We start from the raw sequence: 26186 nt of genomic DNA, 5'->3' as shown, positions 1-26186 counted from the left end.
TGCACAGAAAGCCTAAGGTGTTTGTATCATTTGGAAAATTACCCAATTGACATAATTGCTGACGGTGCAAGCCCCACCAACTCTCCGAGCTGTTGCAATATTTAAAATGTCATTAATTTAATTGACATTAAATAGATCTTCTCTGTTATGCTTCACATGAACGTGCGGAGACAAATGCTAACACTAAAACTGTGATAACCGTTACTTGAATGATTTTAAATATATGTCTTTTTAAATGAGGACTTAAAAGTTCCATACCTGAGCTTTAAATATCTTTGATTTTTGTACTCTAGATGTTTGTAAACAAATCAAATGGCCTGGTTTTAATTGGTAATTCAGTAAAATGTTTAAATATTACTTTTTTTTAATGGTTGCTTGTTAAATCACACAGTAAAACACAGTATATGACAACATATCAATTTAGAATATTTCTATAAACTAAGCATTTTCCCCAAGTCAATAGCTTAGATCACTGGTTTATAAACCAGTCCCCAGGCCTCCCACACAGGCCAGATTTTGAGGATAACTGAACTAGAGCGCAGGTGAAATAATCAGCCGATTAGTAAACATGGTTATTAACCTGCTCTCATCTAAGGTAATCCTGAAAATCTGTCTTGTGAGGGAGGCCTGAGGACAGGTTTGAAAACCAGTGGCCTAGATTGACTAATTCTTGACCAAACAGGTGAGTGCTGCTTGAGGTACACTTTATTGTATCATTTAAGACTTCCTCCCTTAGAACTAGGTCTTTGCTATTTGGTCTTGTGGAGCTTTCACCAGTAACCTGCGAGCGACTCACCATACCTATTATGCCAACTTGCCATTCTAACTATATGTGCTGAACCTGAGTAAGAATGATCAAAGTACATAGCTTGCACAGCAACAAGACACCAGGGACTTGTTCATCTTTTGAGTGAGGTCTTAGTGTGTTTTACACATTTGTTCTAGTGGTCTGTGTGATTTACAGTATCCCACAAAAGTGAGTACACCCCTCACATTTTTGTAAATATTTTATTATATCTTTTCATGTGACAACACTGAAGATATGACACTTTGCTACAATGTAAAGTAGTGAGTGTACAGCCTGTATAACAGTGTAAATTTGCTGTCCCCTCAAAATAACGCAACACGCTGCCATTAATGTCTAAACCGTTGGCAACAAAAGTGAGTACACCCCTAAGTGGAAATGTCCCAATTAGCCATTTTCCCTCCCCGATGTCATGTGACTCGTTATTGTTACAAGGTCTCAGGTGTGAATGGGGAGCAGGTGTGTTAAATTTGGTGTTATCGCTCTCACACTCTCTCATACTGGTCACTGGAAGTTCAACATGGCACCTCATGACAAAGAACTCTGAGGATATGAAAAAAAGAATTGTTGCTCTACATAAAGATGGCCTAGGCTATAAGAAGATTGCCAAGACCCTGAAACTGAGCTGCAGCATGGTGGGCAAGACCATACAGCGGTTTCAAAGGACAGGTTCCACTTAGAACAGGCCTAGCCATGGTTGACCAAAGAAATTGAGTGCACATGCTCAGCATCATATCCAGAGGTTGTCTTTGGGAAAACAGAATTTATGTTTACCTGATAAATTTCTTTCTCCTACGGTGTATCCGGTCCACGGCTTCATCCTTACTTGTGGGATATTCTCATTCCCTACAGGAAGTGGCAAAGAGAGCACACAGCAGAGCTGTCCATATAGCTCCCCCTCTGGCTCCGCCCCCCAGTCATTTGACCGACGGTTAGGAGAAAAAGGAGAACCATAGGGTGCAGTGGTGACTGTAGTGTACAAAAATAAAAATTTAAACCTGACCAAATGCCAGGGCGGGCCGTGGACCGGATACACCGTAGGAGAAAGAAATTTATCAGGTAAACATAAATTCTGTTTTCTCCTACATTGGTGTATCCGGTCCACGGCTTCATCCTTACTTGTGGGAACCAATACCAAAGCTTTAGGACACGGATGAAGGGAGGGAACAAGTCAGGTAACCTAAACGGAAGGCACCACTGCTTGCAAAACCTTTCTCCCAAAAATAGCCTCTGAAGAAGCAAAAGTATCGAATTTGTAAAATTTGGCAAATGTATGCAGTGAAGACCAAGTCGCTGCCTTACAAATCTGTTCAATAGAAGCTTCATTCTTGAAAGCCCATGTGGAAGCCACAGCTCTAGTGGAATGAGCTGTAATTCGTTCAGGAGGCTGCTGTCCAGCAGTCTCATATGCCAATCGGATGATGCTTTTCAGCCAGAAGGAAAGAGAGGTAGCAGTCGCTTTCTGACCTCTCCTCTTACCAGAATAGACAACAAACAAGGACGATGTTTGTCTGATATCTTAGTTGCTTTTAAATAGAATTTTAAAGCACGAACCACATCAAGATTGTGTAACAGCCGTTCCTTCTTAGAAACTGGGTTAGGACACAGAGAAGGAACAACTATTTCCTGGTTAATATTCTTATTGGAAACCACTTTTGGAAGGAAACCAGGTTTGGTACGCAAAACAACCTTATTTGTATGGAACACCAGATAGGGTGAATTACACTGCAAAGCAGACAACTCAGAAACTCTTCGAGCAGAAGATATAGCTACCAAAAACAAAACTTTCCAAAATAATAACTTAATATCTATGGAATGTAAAGGTTCAAATGGAACCCCTTGAAGAACTGAAAGAACTAAATTGAGACTCCATGGAGGAGCCACAGGTCTATAGACAGGCTTGATTCTGACTAAAGCCTGTGCAAACGCTTGAACGTCTGATACTTCTGCCAGACGCTTGTGTAACAGGATAGACAGAGCAGATATCTGTCCTTTTAAGGAACTAGCTTAGCTGACAAACCTTTCTCCAATCCTTCTTGGAGAAAAGACAATATCCTTGGAATCCTAATCTTATTCCATGAGTAACCCTTGGATTCGCACCAACAAAGCTATTTCCGCCATATCTTATGGTAAATTTTCCTGGTGACAGGCTTTCTAACCTGGATCAGGGTATCTATACTGAATCCGAAAACCCTGTTCGAATGGACCTTGAATTAGAAGGTCCTATCCTCAAAGATAGCTTCCATGGCGGAACCGATGACATATTCACCATGTCTGCATACCAAGTCCTGCTTGTCACGCAGGAGCTATCAGAATTACCGAAGCCTTCTCCTGTTCGATTACTAGCCGGGGGAGAAGGGGAAACGGTGGAAAGACATAAGCTACATTGAACGACCAAGGCGCTACTAAGGCATCTACCAATGTCGCCTTGGGATCCCTGGATCTGGACCCGTAACGTGGAACTTTGGAGTTCTGACGTGACGCCATCAGATCCAGATCTGGAATGCCCCCTAGTTGAGCTAACTGGGCAAAAACCTCCGGGTGGAGTTCCCACTCCCCCGGATGGAAAGTCTGACGACTCAGATAATTCGCTTCCCAGTTGTCCACTCCTGGGATGTGAATTGCTGATAGATGGCAGAAATGATCCTCTGCCCATTTGATGAATTTGGATACCTCCCTCATCGCCAGGGAACTCTTTGTTCCCCCCTGATGATTGATGTAAGCTACAGTCGTCATGTTGTCCGACTGAAATCTGATGAATTTGGTCTCCGCTAGTTGAGGCTATGCCTGGAGCGCATTGAATATCGCTCTCAATTCCAAAATGTTTATCGGGAGAAGAGATTCTTCCCGAGACCATAGACCCTGAGCCTTCAGGGACTCCCAGACCGTGCCCCAGCCCTGGAGGCTGGCGTCGGTCGTGACAATGATCCACTCCGGTCTGCGGAAACTCATTCCCTGAGACAGGTGATCCAGAGACAACCACCAGAGGAGTGAGTCTCTGGTTTTCTGGTCCATTTGAATCTGGGAAGACAAATCTGCATAATCCCCATTCCACTGTTTGAGCATGCACAGTTGCAATGGTCTTAAATGATTTCGAGCAAATGGAACCACGTCCATTGCTGCGACCATGAGTCCTATTACCTCCATGCATTGAGCTATGGAGGGTTGAGGAATGGATTGAAGAACTCGACAAGTGTTCAGAAGTTTTAACTTCCTGACCTCTGTCAGAAAGATCTTCATTTCTACTGAGTCTATTATTGTTCCCAGAGTCTTCACTTTGTGAAAGGACGACGCTTGTATTAACATGTCGTCTAGGTAAGGTGCTACTGCAATGCCCTTGGCCTTAGCAACGCTAGAAGGGACCCTAGCACCCTTGTGAAAATTCTGGGAGCAGTGGCCAATCCGAAAGAAAGAGCCACAAACTGATAATGCTTGTCCAGAGAGGCGAACCTCAGGAACTGAAGGTGATCTTTGTGGATCGGAACATGCAGATACGCATCCTTTAAGTCCACGGTAGTCATATATTGACCCTCCTGGAACATTCTTAAAATTGTCCGAATGGTTCCATTTTGAATTTTTTCTAAAAAATTTTAAGTCCAGAATTGGCCTGAAAGTTCCTTCTTTTTTTTTGGGAACTACAAACAGGTTTGAGTAAAAACCCAGTCCTCGCTCTGCTGTCGGAACTGGGTGTATCACTCCCATTTTTAAAAGGTCCTGTACGCAAAGTAAGAATGCCTGTCTCCTTATCTGTCTAAAGATAAGTGAGCCATGTGGAACCTTCCCCTTGGGGAAAGGTCTTTGAACTCTAGAAGGTACCCCTGAGAGACAATTTCTAGTGCCAAGGGGTCCGGAACATCTCTTGCCCAAGCCTGAGCAAAGAGAGAAAGTCTGCCCCCTACTAGATCCGGTCCCGGATCGGGGGCTACCCTTTCATGCTGTCTTGGCAGCAGCAGCAGGCTTCTTGGCCTGTTTACCCTTGTTCCAGCCCTGCAAAGGTTTCCATGTTGGCTTGGGCTGGTAAGCTTTACCCTCTTGCTTAGTAGCTGTAGAGGTTGAAGCAGGTTCGTTCCTGAAGTTGCGAAAGGAACGAAAATTGGCCTTGTTTTTTAGCCTTGAAGGCTCTACCTTGTGGAAGGGCATGGCCCTTTCCCAGAGATATCTGAAATAATTTATTTCAACTCTGGCCCGAATAGAGTCTTACCCTTGAAAGGAATATTAAGCAATTTTGTTTTGGACGACACATAAGCCGACCATGATTTTAGCCAAAGTGCTCTGCGTGCCACAATGGCAAAACCAGAATTTTTTGCCGCTAGTTTAGCTACTTGCAAAGCGGCATCTGTGATGAAATAATTAGCCAGCTTTAGGGCGTGAATTCTATCCATGACTTCGACATAAGCAGTCTCCTTCTGGAGCGAGTTTTCCAGTTCCTCAAACTAAAAGCCGCTGCAGTAGTTACAGGAATAATGCAGGAAATTGGTCGAAGAAGGAAACCTTGTAGAACAAATATTCCCTTAAGTAAACCTTCTAATTTTTTGAAAGCGCAACTGTCTTCTAATGGTATAGTCGTGCGCTTAGTTAGCGTTGAAACTGCCCCCTCTACCTTGGGGACCGTCTGCCACGCGTCCCTTCTAGGGTCAACAATTGGGAACATTTTCTAAAATATAGGAGGGGGAACAAAAGGTACACCTGGCTTCTCCCACTCCTTAGACACGATATCCGCCATCTTAGGTATCTGAAACGCATCAGTGTGTACTGGGACCTCTAGGAAATTGTCCATTTTACACAATTTTTCTGGGATCCCCAAAGGATCACAATCATCAAGTGCAGCTAGAACCTCCTTAAGTAGGGCGCGGAGGTGTTGTAGCTTAAATTTAAATGTTATAGTATCAGGCTCTGCCTGCTGAGAAACTTTTCCTGTCAGAAATTTCTCCCTCAGACAGGCCCTCCCTCACTGCCAAGTCAGATTGATGTGAGGGCACTACAGATAAATTATCCTCTGCGTCTGCTTGCTCATTGCCTGTGTTTAAAACTGAGCAATCACGCTTCCTAGGAAAAGCTGGCAGTTTGGATAAAAAATGCTAATTGTTGCATAGTAATCGCAATTGGTGCGCTAGATATACTGGGCATCGCCTGCGCGGGCATAGCTGGTGTTGAGACAGAAGGAGACGAAAGCAAGCTATCTTCACTACCTTCAGCTAAAGAATAATCTTGGGCTATATTTTTAAGTGTGATTGTACTGTCCTTAAGCTGTTTGGACGCTATGGCACACTTCACACATAAATTTAATGGGGGAACCACCTTGGCCTTTGGACATAAAGAACATAGGCTATCTGAAGATTCAGACATGTTTGACAGACTTAAACAGAACTACAATGCAATAAAAATTATTTTTGACAAAAACGTTACTGTCTCTTTAAATAATAAAAGTGCACACATTATTATTGAAACATCAAAAAACCATGAAAGAAACATCCGATTTTAATGAAATTTCACCACAGAGCCTTAATGCTTTGAAAAGATTGCACACACATTTTCAGACCAATTAACCCCTTAATGCCCAAACCGGAGCTAATAACAGTTATTAACCAGTTAACACACTACAGTACTAGCCACAGCTTCTCCTGTAGCCATTTACCTTCCTTAGGGATTATTTTAGTAGGAAATAAGCCTCTCTGGAGTCTTGTGTGATGCCCCACATGAAGCTGCATGGATTGCCTAGGCAAAAACAACTGCACAATTTAGGCCTGAAAATGAGGCCTCCTCCCTCTTCATTCCAGAGTGGAGGGGCCTTTCTGACTAAATGTAGGTGTCCAAATAAGTGCCAGGCCGAAATTAAACCCCAAAAGTGTTTTAAAGTCTGAAAAAACACCTTATTTATAGAGAAAAACATGCTAAAAAGCAATCGATTTTAAAGCCCACAATAGTGTCAACCAGCATAGAGCCCTAAATATAAGCCATCATTTTATACAGAGTCTAAGAAAAAATGGCTTACCTATCCCAGAGGGAATTTCTGACAGTCTTCTAGCATTACATGGTCTTGTTAGAAATATGACTGATCATACCTGATGCAGTTAAGCCTGCAAACTGTTCCCCCCAACTGATGTTCTCTGGTTTCAACAGTCCTGCGTGGGAACAGCAATGGATTTTAGTTACTGGTGCTAAAATCATACTCCTCTTTTAACAGAAATCTTCTTCACTTTCTGTTGTAGAGTAAATAGTACAAACCAGCACTATTTTAAAATAACAAACTCTTGATAGAAGAAATACAAATCTACAACTAACCGCATACTCTTTACCACCCCCGTGGAGATGCTACTTGTTCAGAGCGGCAAAGAGAATGACTGGGGGCGGAGCCAGAGGGGGAGCTATATGGACAGCTCTGCTGTGTGCTCTCTTTGCCACTTCCTGTAGGGAATGAGAATATCCCACAAGTAAGGATGAAGCCGTGGACCGGATACACCAATGTAGGAGAAATAGGCGTATGAGTACTGCCAGCATTGCTGCAGAGGTTGAAGGGGTGTGGGTCAGCTTGTCAGTGCTCAGACCATACGCCGCACACTGTCATCCCAGAAGGAAGCCTCTTCTAAAGATGATGCACAAGAAAGCCTGCAAACAGTTTGCTGAAGACAAGCAGACTAAGGACATGGATTACTGGAACCATGTCCTGTGGTCCGATGAGACCAAGATTATTATTATTATACTTTATTTATAAAGCGCCAACATATTCCTCAGTGCTGTCCATGAGTACTAGTCATTTAGATAAGGCAATGATATAAAACTTGTAAGAGACAAGGCAACATTTTACAAACACATACAGGAGGAATTGAGGGCCCTATACTGGGAACTTAGAAGGGTAGTAGGTTGAGAAACAGGAGGTGAGTACTGCAAGAGTGAGCAAGATGTTAATACAGAGTTAGATGAGGGAACTGTTAGGTGAGTGGAATTAATTTATTACTGAGTTGGGTGGTAGGCTTCTCTGAACAAAAAAGTTTTCAGAGTGCATTTTAATGAAGGAATATTAGGGGAAAGCCTGAAATTATGATGTAGAGTGTTCCAGAGGGTAGGTGCTGCACGACAGAAGTCCTGTAGTCTAGCATGGGAAGAGGCGATAGTCAAAAATGCAAGGAGCAGGTCATTGTTGGATCTTAGAGGGCGGGCTGCAGTATACTTGTTGACTAGAGAGGATAGGTAGTGGTGAGCGGCATTGGTGAGAGCTTTGTTTGTAAGGGTGAGGATTTTTAATTTAATTCTGCTGTGAATGGGGAGCCAATGAAGGGACACGCAGAGAGGTGCAGCAGATTGAGCAACGGGAAAGGTGGATTAGCCTTGCAGAGGCATTTAGGATGGATTAAATAGGGGAAAGGCGGAAGAGAAGAAGGCCAGTAAGTAGGTTATTGCAGTAGTCAAGTCGGGAAATAACAAGGGAGTGGATTATTTGCTTTGTGGTAATAGCACTCAGAAAAGTGCGAATCTTGGAAATATTGTGTAGGTGGTTGCAGCAGGATGAGGAAAGCGATTGGATGTGGAGGATGAAGGATAAATTTGAGTCAAGTGTAACTCAGAGGCAGTGAACTTGGGGCGATGGGGAGATGGTGATGCCGTTGACAGGGATAGAAAAGTCAGAAGTAGGCGTAGAGCTAGGGGGGGGGGATTAGAAAGAGCTCAGTCTTGGACATATTAATCTTTAGGTGGTGAGAGGCCATCCAGGAAGAAATACCAGATAAGCAGTTGCTAACATGAGAAAGGACAGAAGGAGAGAGAGCAGGGGTGGAGAGGAAGATATGGGTGTCATCAGCATAGAGGTGATATTTGAAGCCATAACTGTTAATAACTTTACCCAGTGAAGAAGTATAAATGGAGAAGAGTAGAGGACCCAGAACTGATCCTTAAGGTACTCCAATAGACAGAGGCATTGGAGAGGAGGAGTCTCCAGCAAATGACACAAAAAAAGACCTGTGAGAAAGATAAGAGTGAATCCAAGAAAGAGCAGTGTCACAGAGGCCAAACGAGCTGAGGGTCTGTAGGAGGAGGAGGGGGTGGTCAACTGTGTCAAAGACAGCTGAGAGGTCCAGTTAGATAAGTATAGAGTAGTGGCCATTGCTTTTAGCAGAAAGAAGATCGTTAGTAACCTTGGTAAGGGCAGTCTCAGTTGAGTGTTTGGGGCGGAATCCAGATTGCAGGGGGTCAAGCAAGGAGTTGGTTGACAGGAAGTGGGTTAGGCGGTTGTAAACTAGTTTTTCAAGGAGTTTTGGAAGTAGTAATATGGGGCGGTAGCTTTCAGGAGAATTAGGGTCAAGGGAGGGTTTTTTGAGTATGGCAGTGACCTTTGCATATTTGAAAGAAGATGGGAATGAACCGGTAGAGAGAGATAAGTTGAAGATGTGAGTCAGAGCAGGAGTGAGGGTTAAAGACATTAACTGGGCCTGGAGTTGGAAGATTGCAGGTTAGTGTTGGGATGTTGCTTAGGATAATATGTGTTTTGTTTAGAAAGTAGTCAGCCAGGTCTTGAGTACTAAAGACAGACGGAGGGGGTGGAGTAGGTGGGTAGAGGAGAGAGTTAAAGGTGGAGAAGAGTTGTTGAAGGTTTGTGGAAAGAGTAGATATGAGAGAAGAGAAGTAGGTTTGCTTGGCTAAGTGAAGGGCAGAAGTGTATGAATGAAGAATAAACTTATAGTGGATGAAATCAGGTTCTCAGTGAGTTTTCCTCCAGACAAGGTCAGCAGTACGGGAGCATTTTTGCAAATAGCGTGTTTGCTGAGAGTGCCATGGCTGTACCTGACGGCGTGATGTTTTGCACAGTTGGGGAGTAGCAAGTGTGTCTAATGCAGAGAAAAGAGTTTTGTTATAGTGTGCTGTAGCAAGATCAGGGCAGGTTATAGTGGAAGTGTGAGAGAGGAGATCTTGAATGATTTTTTAAAATTGGAGAGGATCCACATTGTGTACATTTCTGGAGGTGCGGGGGCGGGATGGAGAAGTTGGTTTAGCAGTTGCATTAATATTAGAGGTGACCAGATGATGGTCTGAAACGTATTTGGTTCAGATGGTGGCAAGCGTGTGTTGTGGCAACCAGGTGAGGAGCACAAAGACAAGTGTGTCTTGCCTACAGTCAAGCATGGTGGTGGGAGTGTCATGGTCTGGGCCTGCATGAGTGTTGCCGGCACTGGGGAGCTACAGTTCATTGAGGGAACCATGAATGCCAACATGTACTGTGACATACTGAAGCAGAGCATGATCCACTCCCTTTGGAGACTGGGCCACAGTGCAGTATTCCAAAATGATAACGACCCCAAACACACCTCCAAGACGACCACTGCCTTGCTAAAGAAGCGGAGGGTAAAAGGTGATGGACTGGCCAAGCATGTCTCCAGACCTAAAACCTATTGAACATCTGTGGGGCATCCTCAAATGGAAGGTGGGGGAGCGCAAGGTCTCTAACATCCACCAGCTCTGTGATGTCGTCATGGAGGAGTGGAAGAGGACTCCAGTGGTAACCTGTGAAGCTCTGGTGACCTCCATGCCCAAGAAGGTTAAGGCAGTGCTGGAAAATAATGGTGGCCGCACAAAATATTGACACTTAGGCCCAATTTGGACATTTCCACTTAGGGGTGTACTCACTTTTGTTGCCAACGGTTTAAACATTAATGGCTGTGTGTTGAGTTATTTTGAGGGGACAGCAAATTTACACTGTTATACAGGCTGTACACTCACTACTTTACATTGTAGCAAAGTGTCATTTCTTCATTGTTGTCACATGAAAAGATATAATAAAATATTTACAAAAAGTGAGGGGTGTACTCACTTTTGTGGGATACTGTACTTATTGTGTGCTCTACCTAATACATTGAGAAGATCTCACTTATGTTGTTGCTGCCTATGGCCTGGTTGCAGTGAAGATCTGTTAGACCCAAAGTATTTTGTATGAGCTTTACCTTCATATGAAGGGTGAGGTCTGATAATATGCACTAGATAAATTAAATATTAAATTGGAAGTAAAGTCAAAATAAAGCTTTTGTGGTTTAGATGAAGCTCAACTCTCTATCTGAATTATGAGAGTGGACTTTTCCTATCCATTTAAAGGACTACAGTAGAATTATATAATTAACAAAAACAAAAAAGTATCATGAGACAGCCATCAGCCAATCACAGACTATTATGCGTATACCTTGTGAACTGGTGCCTCTGAAAGTGTAAATATAAAAACAATGTGCAAAATTGATAAGAGAAGTGAATTGGAAAGTCTCTTAAAACTAATTTATCTGATTAATTAGTAGTTGAATTTTGACTTTAGTGTCCCTTTAATATTCTTTTTCTGGTGTTATATAAATGTTGTATGCTGGAAGAAGGAAGAAGCACACATGTCTAATTTGTATCCCATGTTCCCATTATACCACATTATTAATGGTTCTTACCTGTGAACACCTTTTTTAGGCTTTTACTAATCCAGATGTTATCTGATGACTTATTTCCTTGTGGATTCTTTGTGCTTATGTTTGTAAATGTGCTTGCAGGGAGCAGACTGTGGAACTTCTCCTTCCTCAATGAATCAAAGTCACTGTTGTCTGGGGGAAAGTTAAAACTTCCCAAAATGATCACATCCTTCTCCCCTGTGCATTAGAGGAAATAAATGTGAGTGAAAAATCAAGAAGAACAATATATGCTTTAATAAAAAATGCCACTGTGAAGATGAAGGAAACACACACACATAAATATATATATATATATATATATATATAAAAATAAATAAATGTAATTCCTCTTCAATGCCACTTTAAGGATAATGTACTTCCTCTATGAAAGAGTTGCCCCTCTAAAAGAACTTAAAGCAGATATATATATATATATTTAACCCCTTAATGACCACAGCACTTTTCCATTTTCTGTCCGTTTGGGACCAAGGCTATTTTTAAATTTTTGCGGTGTTTGTGTTTAGCTATAAATTTTCCTCTTACTCGTTTACTGTACCCACACATATTATATACCGTTTTTCTCGCCATTAAATGGACTTTCTAAATATACCATTATTTTCATCATATCTTATCATTTACTATAAAAACATTTATAAAATATGAGGAAAAAATGGAAAAAAAACACACTTTTCTAACTTTGACCCCCAAAATCTGTTACACATCTACAACCACCAAAAAAACCCATGCTAAATAGTTTCTAAATTTTGTCCTGAGTTTGGAAATACCCAATGTTTACATTTTCTTTGCTTTGTTTGCAAGTTATAGGGCCATAAATACAAGTAGCACTTTGCTATTTCCAAACCACTTTTTTTCAAAATTAGCGCTAGTTACATTGGAACACTGATATCTGTCAGGAATCCCTGAATATCCATTGACATGTATATATTTTTTTTAGAAGACATCCCAAAGTATTGATCTAGGCCCATTTTGGTATATTTCGTGCCACCATTTCACCGCCAAATGCGATCAAATAAAAAAAATTGTTCACTTTTTCACAAATTTTTTCACAAACTTTAAGTTTCTCACTGAAATTATTTACAAACAACATATTCAATTATAGCATAAATGGTTGTAAATGCTTCTCTGGGATCCCCTTTGTTCATAAATAGCAGACATATATGGCTTTGGCTTTGCTTTTTGACAATTAGAAGACTGCTAAATGCCACTGCGCACCACACGTGTATTATGCCCAGCAGTGAAGGGGTTAATTAGGGAGCATGTAGGGAGCTTCTAGGGTTAATTTTTAGCTTTAGTGTAGTAGACAACCCCAAGTATTGATCTAGGCCCATTTTGGTATATGTCATGCCACCATTTCACCGCCAAATGCGATCAAATTAAAAAAAAGTTACATTTTTCACAATTTTAGGTTTCTCACTGAAATTATTTACAAACAGCTTGTGCAATTATGGCACAAATGGTTGTAAATGCTTCTCTGGGGTCCCCTTTGTTCAGAAATAGCAGACATATATGACTTTGGCGTTGCTTTTTGGTAATTAGAAGGCCGCTAAATGCTGCTGCGCATCACACGTGTATTATGTCTAGCAGTGAAGGGGTTAATTAGGGAGCTTGTAGGGAGCTTGCAGGGTTAATTTTAGCTTTAGTGTAGAGATCAGCCTCCCACCTGACACATCCCACCCCCTGATCCCTCCCAAACAGCTCCCTTCCCTCCCCCACAATTGTCCCCACCATCTTAAGTACTGGCAGAAAGTCTGCCAGTACTAAAATAAAAGGTGTTTTTTTTTTAAAAAAAAAATATTTTTTTTAGCATATTTACATATGCTGCGGTGTAGGATCCCCCTTAGCCCCCAACCTCCCTGATCCCCCAAAACAGCTCTCTAACCCTCCCCCTCTGCCTTATTGGGGGCCATCTTGGGTACTGGCAGCTGTCTGCCAGTACCCAGTTTGCAAAAAAAAAAAGTTTTTTTGTTGTAGTGTAGCTCCCCCCCCCCACAAACCAACCCCCAGGACCTGACTGATGTCTTTTTTTAAAAACTTTTTATCCCCCTTTTTACCCAATTTTATTACACATTTTTCTGTAGTGTAGCGGTTCCCACTCGCTCCCTCCCCGTGCGTGCACCTGCCCCGGCCATCCCCGCCCACGATCCCGCCCCCCCTCCACATCAGCAGAGCCATCGATGGCTGCCACCCGCCTCCCAAGTCCGCTCCCACCCACCAACGATACCGGCCATCAATGTCCGGTGCAGAGAGGGCCACAGAGTGGCTCTCTCTGCATCGGATGGCCATGTAAGGTTACTGCAGGATGCCTACATATCGAGGCATCACTGCAATAACCGGAAAGCAGCTGGAAGCGAGCAGGATCACTTCCAGCTGCTTTCCACACCGAGGACGTGCAGGGTACGTCCTCAGGCGTTAACTGCCTTTTTTTTTGAGGATGTACCCTGCACGTCCTCGGTCGTTAAGGGGTTAAAATAAAAAATTAAATCGTTCAGATAGATCAAGCATTTTTAAAGGGATAGTAAAGTCCAAATTAAACTTTCATGATTCAGATAGTGCATGCAATTTTAGACAACTTTCTACTTTGCTTTTATCATCAAATTTGCTTTGTTCTCTTGGTATTCTTAGTTGAAAGCTAAACCTAGGTAGGCTCCTATCCTAATTTCTAAGCCCTTTAAGGCCGCCTCTTATCTAAATGCATTTGACAATTTTTCATGCATAGAGGGCGTTAGTTCATGTGTTTCATATAAATAACATTGTGCTCATGCATGTGGAGTTATTTAAGAGTCAACACTAATTGCCTGAAATGCAAGTCTATCAAAAGATCTGAGATAAGGAGGCAGTCTGCAGAAGCTTAGATACAAGGTAATTTCATAGGTAAAGAGTATATTTCTATAACAGTGTTGGTTATGCAAAACAAGTCACTTTTCAATTTACTGCTTTTAATAAATGTATTTTGTTCTCTTAGGCCTAGATTTGGAGTTTGGCGGTAAAAGGGCTGTTAACGCTCCGCGGGCTTTTTTCTGGCCGCACCATAAATTTAACTCTGGTATCGAGAGTTTAAACAAATGCTGCGTTAGGCTCCAAAAAAGGAGCGTAGAGCATTTTTACCGCAAATGCAACTCTCGATACCAGAGTTGCTTACGGACGCGGCCGGCCTCAAAAACGTGCTCGTGCACGATTCTCCCATAGGAAACAATGGGGCTGTTTGAGCTGAAAAAAAAACTAACACCTGCAAAAAAGCAGCGTTCAGCTCCTAACGCAGCCCCATTGTTTCCTATGGGGAAACACTTCCTACGTCTGCACCTAACACTCTAACATGTACCCCGAGTCTAAACACCCCTAACCTTACACTTATTAACCCCTAATCTGCTGCCCCCGCTATCGCTGACACCTGCATATTTTTTTAACCCCTAATCTGCCGCTCCATAAACCGCCGCAACCTACGTTATCCCTATGTACCCCTAATCTGCTGCCCTAACATCGCCGACCCCTATATTATATTTATTAACCCCTAATCTGCCCCCCTCAACGTCGCCGACACCTGCCTACACTTATTAACTCCTAATCTGCCGACCGGACCTGAGCGCTACTATAATAAAGTTATTAACCCCTAATCCGCCTCACTAACCCTATCATAAATAGTATTAACCCCTAATCTGCCCTCCCTAACATCGCCGACACCTACCTTCAATTATTAACCCCTAATCTGCCGAGCGGACCTCACCGCTACTATAATAAATGTATTAACCCCTAAAGCTAAGTCTAACCCTAATACTAACACCCCCCTAAGTTAAATATAATTTACATCTAACGAAATAAATTAACTCTTATTAAATAACTTATTCCTATTTAAAGCTAAATACTTACCTGTAAAATAAATCCTAATATAGCTACAATATAAATTATAATTATATTATAGCTATTTTAGGATTAATATTTATTTTACAGGCAACTTTTTAATTATTTTAACCAGGTACAATAGCTATTAAATAGTTAAGAACTATTTAATAGTTACCTAGTTAAAATAATAACAAATTTACCTGTAAAATAAATCCTAACCTAAGATATAATTAAACCTAACACTACCCTATCAATAAATTAAAATTATTGGCTGTTCCGATCAGCCAATAGAATGCGAGCTCAATCTGATTGGCTGATTGGATCAGCCAATCGGATTGAACTTGATTCTGATTGGCTGATTCCATCAGCCAATCAGAAAATTCCTACCTTAATTCCGATTGGCTGATAGAATCCTATCAGCCAATCGGAATTCGAGGGACGCCATCTTGGATGACGTCCCTTAAAGGAACCGTCATTCGTCGGGAGACAACGGAAGAAGAGGATGGATCCGCGTCGCCTGCTTCAAGATGGACCCGCTCCGCACCGGATGGAAGAAGATTGAAGATGCCGCTTGGAGAAGATGTTTGCCGGTCCGGATGTCCTCTTCTTGCCGGATAGGAGGAAGACTTTGGAGCCTCTTCTGGACCTCTTCAGCACCGGATGATGGATCGCCAACCCCCGCTTGGGTTGGATGAAGATGTTGGAGCCAGGACGGATCGGTGAACCTGGTATGGTGAAGACAAGGTAGGAAGATCTTCAGGGGCTTAGTGTTAGGTTTATTTAAGGGGGGTTTGGGTTAGATTAGGGGTATGTGGGTGGTGGGTTGTAATGTTGGGGGGGGTATGGTATGTTTTTTTTTACAGGCAAAAGAGCTGAAATCCTTGGGGCATGCCCCGCAAAGGGCCCTGTTCAGGGCTGGTAAGGTAAAAGAGCTTGTAACTTTTTTAATTTAGAATAGGGTAGGGAATTTTTTATTTTGGGGGGCATTGTTATTTTATTAGGGGGCTTAGAGTAGGTGTAATTAGTTTAAAATTGTAGTAATATTTTTCTTATGTTTGTAAATATTTTATTATTTTTTGTAACTTAGTTCTTTTTTATTTTTTGTACTTTAGCTAGTTTATTTAATTGTATTTATTTGTAGGAATTGTGTTTAATTAATTTATTGATAGTGTAGTGTTAGGTTAATTGTAGGTAATTGTAGGTAGTTTATTTAATTAATTTATTGATAGTGTAGTGTTAGGTTAATTTTAGGTAATTGTAGGTAGTTTATTTAATTAATTTATTGATAGGGTAGTGTTAGGTTTAATTATATCTTAGGTTAGGATTTATTTTACAGGTAAATTTGTTATTATTTTAACTAGGTAACTATTAAATAGTTCTTAACTATTTAATAGCTATTGTACCTGGTTAAAATAATTAAAAAGTTGCCTGTAAAATAAATATTAATCCTAAAATAGCTATAATATAATTATAATTTATATTGTAGCTATATTAGGATTTATTTTACAGGTAAGTATTTAGCTTTAAATAGGAATAAGTTATTTAATAAGAGTTAATTTATTTCGTTAGATGTAAATTATATTTAACTTAGGGGGGTGTTAGTATTAGGGTTAGACTTAGCTTTAGGGGTTAATACATTTATTATAGTAGCGGTGAGGTCCGCTCGGCAGATTAGGGGTTAATAATTGAAGGTAGGTGTCGGCAATGTTAGGGAGGGCAGATTAGGGGTTAATACTATTTATGATAGGGTTAGTGAGGCGGATTAGGGGTTAATAACTTTATTATAGTAGCGCTCAGGTCCGGTCGGCAGATTAGGAGTTAATAAGTGTAGGCAGGTGTCGGCGACGTTGAGGGGGGCAGATTAGGGGTTAATAAATATAATATAGGGGTCGGCGGTGTTAGGGGTAGCAGATTAGGGGTACATAGGGATAACGTAGGTGGCGGCGCTTTGCGGTCGGAAGATTAGGGGTTAATTATTTTAAGTAGCTGGCGGCGACGTTGTGGGGGGCAGGTTAGGGGTTAATAAATGTAATACAGGGGTCGGCGGGGTTAGGGGCAGCAGATTAGGGGTACATAAGTATAACGTAGGTGGCGGTCGGCAGATTAGGGGTTAATAATTTAAATCGAGTGGCGGCGATGTGGGGGGAGCTCGGTTTAGGGGTACATAGGTAGTTTATGGGTGTTAGTGTACTTTAGGGTACAGTAGTTAAGAGCTTTATGAACCGGCGTTAGCCAGAAAGCTCTTAACTCCTGCTATTTTCAGGCGGCTGGAATTTTGTCGTTAGAGCTCTAACGCTCACTTCAGAAACGACTCTAAATACCGGCGTTAGAAAGATCCCATTGAAAAGATAGGCGTAGGGGGATCTGCGGTATGGAAAAGTCGCGGCTGAAAAGTGAGCGTTAGACCCTTTAATCACTGACTCCAAATACCAGCGGGCGGCCAAAACCAGCGTTAGGAGCCTCTAACGCTGGTTTTGACGGCTACCGCCGAACTCCAAATCTAGGCCTTAGTATCTTATGTTGAAAAGCAGACCTAGATTGGCTTAAAGGGACACTGAACCAAAAATGTTTCTTTCACGATTCAGATAGAGTATGAAATTTTAAGCAACTTTCTAATTTACTCCTATTATCAATTTTTTTTCATTCACTTGGTATCTTTATTTGAAATGCAAGAATGTAAGTTTAGATGCCGGACCATTTTTGGTGAACAACCTGGGTTGTTCTTGCTGATTGGTGGATAAATTTATCCACCAATAATAAAGTGCTGTCCAGAGTACTAAACAAAAAAAAAAGCTTAGATGCATTCTTTTTAAAGTAAAGATAGCAAGAGAATAAAGAAAAATTGATAATAGGAGTAAATTAGAAAGTTGATTTAAATTGCATGCTCTATCTGAATCACGAAAGAAAAAAAATTGGGTTCAGTGTCCCTTTAAGGGCAGCAATGTGGGAATTAGAGCAGGTTATTGGTGGCTATACACATATGTCTCTTGTCCTTGACCACCATCACCAGATGCGTTTACATAGCTCCTAACAATGCATATCTTCTCTGGAGTTACTTAATCTTTGTTTTTAACCTCCTTAGTAATGGTAACCATACAGTTTATGCATGTTACAGTGCAATAATAATTTATTTATGTTTTAACTTATATATCCCTTCAACTCAGGGATATCAAGCACATTGTATCCGGGGCCATTGGCCATGTATTCTTCTCCCATGGGGGCCACTTGAACAGAGTGAGTGCTCAGGAACTGGATATACTAGAAGCTGGAAGTGACATTTACACAAGTAGTAGTGTATGGTGGGAGCTGTAGCCCATAATAGACATATACAGTGTATATTTATCTTGTGAGTGCCAAGTGAAGTGATCATTCTGGAACTGAATATAAAGTGACATTTATCCCAGCAGTGCATGATGGGAGTCTACACTGGACAATGCATGTTTGTCTTTATATTTATCTTGTGCCTATATAGAACATCAACTTGTTACACCTCTTAGAACCCTAAAAGACTTGATGGTGCCAAATTAATAATTTACCTAATAAACAAGGGAGGACCAGAATAAACTATTTTTGAGGGCCGCATATGGCCCCAGGGCCGGTACTTTGAGGACACTTTTTTTAAACTAATTCATAGAATTGTGCTCTGTTTTAGAATAATTAAAATTAAAAAAAAAACCACTTGTTTATAAAGACGGTGAAGTTTTAAACTGATGAAAAAGACATTTTCCATAATATCAAATCATCTTTGTGACTGGCACGTTTTGTATTTTCATTGTCTGATATATTAGAAAACAGGTGTAGCACACAATAGAGATATGGACAATTTAAGTTGGCAGACGGCATGGGCATGATGTGCAGATTTCTGAGGCAGCAATCCAACATTCCTTTCATATATAAATTAAATATATTTTCACACAGTCATTGCCAAGGGAAACGAACGTGTGACCTCGAGCATGTATTCCTGTGTTGGGTAAACTGGTTCTCATAGAATATAAGAGAGCATGGCACCGCCCTCTAATATTCTGCACATGGACCTCATGTAATTAGTGAAAGGTATTTAAAAAAATACAAGGAAGGAGGTACAGAATGAGAACAGCCACAGCATCCTGTATTTATGGTGCGGAAAAGAGCATTAAAAACAGAAGAAGTGCAAAATCAGCAAATGCATAATAAAATGACAATACAATAGCACTCAAAGTTCAAATGAGCAGTAGATATTTTTTTTCTGACAAATTTTAAAATGTCCTTTCATTTTCCTGCCCCATGGTATCACCTGACAGTCATCAACAAATCACAGACTCATATACTGTAAGTATACACTGTGAACTCTTACAGAAAGTGTGCATATAAAAACTGCATGCTGGATCTAAGGGTTTAATTTTGACTTCAGTGTGCCTTGATGTAACAAAAAATATAAAGCCATTTACAAACATTTACTGCCTGATGCAACAGAGAATTCGGCAATAGCTGACATGTAAACAATAATATTGTTTTACAAATATTTGTTAAGTTTAGAATGTGTTAAGCTTCAGAGAGATACATTTATACAAAGGCAAAATGGATATGTTTGCATTTCCTTTCACATGTCATCAGTCCCAATATCTGCATTTGTAATGTATTTAGTTTGCAGACACAGTTAGGGACTTCATGAATAACTAGAAAAGCATACGCCTATCCTATGTACTATTTAAAGGGCCATAAGTCGAAAACGACATACTCTAATTCATTAGACTCTAGAGCATGTCATTTTAAGATTATTAACCCTACACTACCGGGCGTTTAACCCCTACAAAGAGGTTAAACACACAGTAGAAGTAATACTCGGGACCCGCAGAGCACTATTGCTCCAGAGTGGAAACCACTGCGGATCCAAACAACAGCTCTAGTTAAACAGCAGAGTCTTGTGACCCAAGCAGCACTTTTTCTGTGTGTTTAACCTCTTTGCAGGGGTTAAACACACAGTGTAGGAAACAAATTAGATCATGCAATTTTTGACTATTACGGCCCTATAAGCTTACATCCATAGTGGAAATGTGGGCAGACTTGTTGATTATGGTTATTATCTGCCATCAAAATCTATGAGTGCATACAGATAGTATTTAACTTATGTCCCTTTAAATGCATAATGTTTTAGATATAAACTTGTCTTCTTTTTCTGAATTCTCTATCATCTGTTGTTTTCAATAGACAACGGCTTTTATACGTTTAACTGCATAGTTTGGTTTACTATGAGGTGTGTCTTTTGGGACAAATCAATGAACAAACGTTTTAGTTTTTGTTTAGATGCTTTTTTTTTGCTGTATATCTTTTTCCACATTCCATATCCTCCAAATACCAAATATAATGCCTGAAAATTTAGTTCACAATGATAAATGAAGTTTTCCACATGCACTTTTAAATACGATGACAGGTATAAAACACGGCATAGCAAAATGTTGAACATATGCCCAGTATGTGTGTGTGGAAAATTCATCCAAGCCCTTAGCACTCAGAGGGTTGAAACATTCAATCTGCTTCCTGGCTGATAGGTACTAAGGACAGGTAAACCTGCAGACTGCATGCTGACATTCTTGGAATAACTGTTTGGGGCAGGCTGGGTCATGTTCTTTTATGCCAGCTTTCCTCTCTTTGCACATACCTTTCAAGGTTTCCTGCAATGTCTGGCCAAAGGTTGAGGACTTATGAGTGTCGCTTTGGTGCTTGCCAATTTCTCCAGCGGGAGGGGACAAGTGAATGTTTACCAGCGTTACGTCATTCATTCCAACCTAAACCATGAGTAAAAAAATAAATTGTAATAAACTGTTCGATTTAAACTGTAGAGGTTAAAAACCTGTAAGATAATGCATAGTAATGTCACAAGGGCAAGGAAGAAATGACCATCCAGCGCCAAAGCTTGAAGAGTTCATAATATGATGCCTGACAACAAACAAAATAATATCACAGTCGCATGTCATTTTCAGAATAAATTACCAAAATGCTCAGTGACAAGCGACATTGGTATCTGACAACAAACATTATATCATAATATCATAATCGCAGTTTCATGTCATTTTTACAATGAAATAACGTATAGACATTAAAATGTAGTTGTAGAGGAATATTCTAGTCAAAATTAAACTTAGATAATAGGAGTAAATTAGAAAGTTGCTTAAAATTGCATGCGCTATCTGAATCACGAAAGTTTAAATTTCGATTAAACTATCCCTTTAAGTATTTGAGAATATATATCAGAGCAGCAAGTTTGCAAACAGAGACACAAAATATTCTTATGCCTTCAAAAACAGGGGTGCAGCCTGCAATTTAGAAACATACACCTAGATTACGAGTTTTGGGTTAGAGGCTATGCGGTGCTAACGAGCAGTTTTCTCTCACCGCTCACTTACCTACAGCGCTGGTATTACGAGTTTTTATAAACCCGGCGTTATTAGGCAAGAAGTGAGCGCTGAGCAAAATTGTGCTCATTACCGCACTCCAATACCAGCACTGCTTAAGTCAGCGGTGAGCTGGTTGTACGTGCTAGTGCACGATTTCCTCATAGGAATCAACGGGGAGAGCCAGCTGAGAAAAAGTCTAACACCTGCAAAAAAGCAGCGTAAAACTCTTTAACGCAGCCCCATTGATTCTTATAGGGAAACAAAAGTTATGTCTACATCTAACACCCTAACATGAACCCCGAGTCTAAACACCCCTAATCTTACACTTATTAACCCTAATCTGTCACCCCCGACATCGCCGACACCTGCATTATATTTATTAACCCCTAATCTGCCACTCCGGACACCGCTGCCACCTACATTATACTTATGAACCCCTAATCTGCTGCCCCCAACATCGCCGAGACCTACATTATATTTATTAACCCCTAATCTGCCACCCCCAATGTCGCCGCAACCTACCTACATTTATTAACTCCTAATCTGCCATCCCAACTATATTAAAGTTATTAACCCCTAAATCTAGGTCTAACCCTAACCCTCCCTAACTTAAATATAATTTAAATAAGTCTAAATAAAATTCCTATCATTAACTAAATTATTCCTATTTAAAATACTTACCTTTAAAATAAACCCTAAGCTAGCTACAATATAACTAATAGTTACATTGTAGCTAGCTTATGGTTTATTTTTATTTTACAGGCAAATTTGTATTTATTTTAACTAGGTAGAATAGTTATTAAATAGTTATTAACTATTTATTAACTACCTAGCTAAAATAAATACAAAAGTACCTGTAAAATAAAACCTAACCTAAGTTACAATAACACCTAACACTACACTATAATTAAATAAATTAACTAAATTAAAAACAATGAAATCAACTAAATTAAATTAGCTAAAGTACAAAAACAAACAAACACTAAATTACAGAAAATAATAAACAAATTACAAGATATTTAAACTAATTACACCTAATCTAATAGCCCTATCAAAATAAAAAAAGCCCCCCCAAAATAAAAAAACACCCTAGCCTAAACTAAACTACCAATAGCCCTTAAAAGGGCCTTTTGCGGGAATTGCTCTTTTACCTGAAGAAAAAAAATACAAACAACCCCCCCCAACAGTAAAACCCACCACCCACACAACCAACCCCCCAAATAAAATACTAACTAAAAAAAACTAAGGTCCCCATTGCCCTGAAAAGGGCATTTGGATGGGCATTGCCCTTAAAAAAGGGCTGTGACAAAACCAATCTCGCCACTGTACATTGGAGGGCCTGTTATGGAACATTCTTTGGGCTGGAGGTACATGGGCTTAAGGATACCCAGAGACTGCATGGAAATATGGAATGTTATATGCTGGACACCCCATGTACTTTCATAACTCTGTCTTATGTCTATGTCACCCTGTATCCATAAATACAGGATGGGTACAGGGTGTGAGTGCCCCTTGTGGGAGCAATTGTGACTCTATAAGCCAAGTGGGCATAAAAGACTTTATAGCTAATAAGAACTGTTCCTATATTCAGTAATAAGATGTATTCTATGTATGTTTCAGATCTGATTGTGTCTCAGGAGTCTGTCTGGGTAAACTGATTGTGTCCTTGTGTGATTATGTTAACTAGACTGCCCAACATCAGATTGTCTGAGTAAACGTTCTTCCCTAGTTAATTAACTTAATATGTTAATCTGTTTTACCTGTGAATAGACAATTGTTAGAGGTTTGATGCATTGTTCATATGTTTGCTTTACTGTTAAACCAATGCCCTTTGTAACCTGAAGCCAGGGTGTATAAATCTGTGTGCTGCCTTCAAATAAAGTAGTCATTCTGTTTTAAACCTGAAATGTGGAGCTTGGTCTCATGTTTGCAGGGAAACTGATCAAGGTTGTGAAGTGCTGATTCTGTATGCAGGACATTGTTCCCTGGTACTAACCCTTGGTACACTGTTGGTACCGTAACATTGGTGGCAGCGACGGAATGAACCTTATCGCCCAGAAGAGCAACTACACAAGCCAGTAACCTCAAGAAGAGGGGGATTATTACAATACTGACTAAGATGGAAAAGAGAAAAGTAAATTTTGCAGCTTTTAAAAACTTCCTGGAAACAGAAGGAGAGATTGATGGGTACCTTGCGGATTTTGAGAGGCAATGTGCACTACACAAGGTACCCGCAGAGGACTGGGTCACGATATTATCTGGAAAATTATCCGGCCGTGCCAGAGAGGCTTTTCGGGCCATTCCAGATGAGGAAGTCAGGGATTATAATACTGTAAAAGAGGCTCTGCTCTCCAGGTATGCGGTTACACCGGAGGCATACCGGAGGCGGTTCAGAGACACTGTTAAATTAGCTGGAGATTCCTACCTTGAGTGGGCATGTAAGGTGCACCGCACAGCAGCTCACTGGATAGTGGGGTGCCAAGCCATATCTGGGGAAGAGGTGCTGCAGCTATTCCTGTTGGAACATTGCTTCGACAAGTTACCCGCAGGAGTTCGAGAGTGGGTTCGGGACCGTAAACCCTCCACCCTGCAGGAAGCGGCTCGCTTGGCAGATGAGTATACGGATGCCTGCAAACTGGACACTGCTACCACTAAGCCCCCTGCTAGAGTGGAGTACAGACCCCCAGTCACCCCAGCAGCTGCCAGTTACCAAACCCTGGCGCACCGCTATACTACACGGCCTCCGGCCACGAACTACCCTCAGAGAGCCCTGTTCAATTTGCGGTGCTACTCACAACCTATTTGGTGTTTTAGATGTAAGCAACTAGGGCACAAAAGACCAGAGTGTCCCCTAAACGCAGCGAACCAAGCGCAGTCCTGGAGAAGACCCGCCGGCGGAATCCCACGTAATCCTCAGCCTGCGGCCCGCTACGTAGAGGCGCAAGAATGCTGGAGCATCCTACATGAGGCAGACCTTGTGCAAGCTGCCCACCGGGATAACCGGCAACTGGTTAAAGTGAATGGGAAGAAGGTCAGTGGTCTACGGGATACTGGTGCTACCATGACCTTGCTTCAAAAGAACTTGGTGTCTGAGAAACAGTACACTGGAGACACTGTGGCTGTGAGGGTAGCAGGGGGCGATGTGTTCAGCCTACCTGTTGCCAGGGTACATTTGGATTGGGGAGTGGGCGCTAGACCTGTGAATGTGGGGGTCAAGAAGGACTTACCTGCTGATGTTCTTCTTGGAAATGACTTGGCCCCCCCTTGTTTCTGCCTACGCTCCTATGGGTCCCGCTGATGTTAACTCTGTGACTACCCGTGCCCAGATCCATGCAGCAGAGACTGACCCACCTGCTGCTAAGCCCCAGGACGCTGAGCTCAGTAAATCTCTATCCGCTATTGATATGTGGAGGTCCCGTTACAATGCGCTGATGAAGGAGAAGAGGAGCGCAGAGGAAAAAGCACGTTTAGAACGTGAATCTCTGCTAGACAAGATGCACCGACAGACTGCAGAAAACACCAGCTTGAGAGTGGGACATGAAACCTTAAAGACAAACTTAGCGACACTTGAGGAGAAGCTGACGCTGGCTCATAGTGAGGTGCAGCAACTCAAGGGCACCCTATGTCAGTATGAAGGGATTGTGGATACCTATAAAGAGCAGGTACAGAAAACTCGTAAAGAAGCTGATGGGATTTTGAAGGACTGTTTGGCCCTGGTCTGGGCACTGAGGAATTTGAACCCTTGTTTGTATGGACAGGAATTCTCTCTCATAATGGGAATCCAGATGGATTGTCCCAGCAAACTGACATGCCTACCAGGCGCTCTGGTGGTATATGGCACAGTATATACCCTGGACAGCCGAGCATGACAAACCAGAGGGAGAGGAGTTTGATGGTCCTGGCTTGTTATGGGAGTCCTTTGCAGAGCCTGACTTTGGGAGCCCAGACTCCATTCCCCAGCGGCAGGCTGAGTTACAGGGGGCAGAGACAGTTGGTCCTGTCCCCCAGCAGCAGAGGAATATACAGGGAATTGGGAGCCCAGACTCCATTCCCCAGCGGCAGGCTGCGTTACAAGGGGTAGGGACAGTTGGTCCTGTCCCCCAGCAACACAGCTGTTTAGCCAAAGGGGAGACGATTGGTCTCCCCCTCCAGCAGCACAGCTATGTATCCAAAGGGGAGACAGTCGGTCTCCCCCTCCAGCAACCAGGCTCCCACCAGGCTACTTCCATGGTAGTGCTGGCACCCGGGCAGAGTACAGCTGGTCTCTGCCCACCTCGCAACCCACCAATTCAGCGTACCAGTCCCCCACACAGCTGTGGTGAGGCACCTGGACATGGACAAGTTTTCCCCGTACTCAGGTGTAGTAACCATTTATTGTGGGTGGGCTGTACTACTAATTGTGTTTTATGGGTGGGTTGCTGGACTAACCAGGGCACTGACCGGCAGGAGGTCAGATACCCTGTTAGTCTGTTTGGAAAAGGGGAGAGATGTGACAAAACCAATCTCGCCACTGTACATTGGAGGGCCTGTTATGGAACATTCTTTGGGCTGGAGGTACATGGGCTTAAGGATACCCAGAGACTGCATGGAAATATGGAATGTTATATGCTGGACACCCCATGTACTTTCATAACTCTGTCTTATGTCTATGTCACCCTGTATCCATAAATACAGGATGGGTACAGGGTGTGAGTGCCCCTTGTGGGAGCAATTGTGACTCTATAAGCCAAGTGGGCATAAAAG

The 26186-nt window shown here is 41.7% G+C and overlaps 1 protein-coding gene across 1 annotated transcript in view; it reads right to left on the bottom strand.

Annotated features, from left to right (window-relative positions):
* The window catches only part of EEPD1 (endonuclease/exonuclease/phosphatase family domain containing 1), a 309103-nt gene that overhangs the window by 1094 nt on the left and 281823 nt on the right, over positions 1-26186 (bottom strand). Inside the window, exons 5-6 of the mRNA XM_053714412.1 lie at positions 20708-20834; positions 11215-11409 (exon numbers count right to left, since the gene is read on the bottom strand). Coding sequence (XP_053570387.1) covers positions 11215-11409; positions 20708-20834 — 322 coding nt within the window. The remainder of the gene's footprint in view (positions 1-11214; positions 11410-20707; positions 20835-26186) is intronic.

This window comes from Bombina bombina, chromosome 5, assembly GCF_027579735.1.
Source record: "Bombina bombina isolate aBomBom1 chromosome 5, aBomBom1.pri, whole genome shotgun sequence".
In the NCBI taxonomy this organism is placed as follows: domain Eukaryota; kingdom Metazoa; phylum Chordata; class Amphibia; order Anura; family Bombinatoridae; genus Bombina; species Bombina bombina.
Note: the sequence above shows the minus strand (reverse complement) of the source record. Positions and strands in the feature narration are given on the sequence as shown.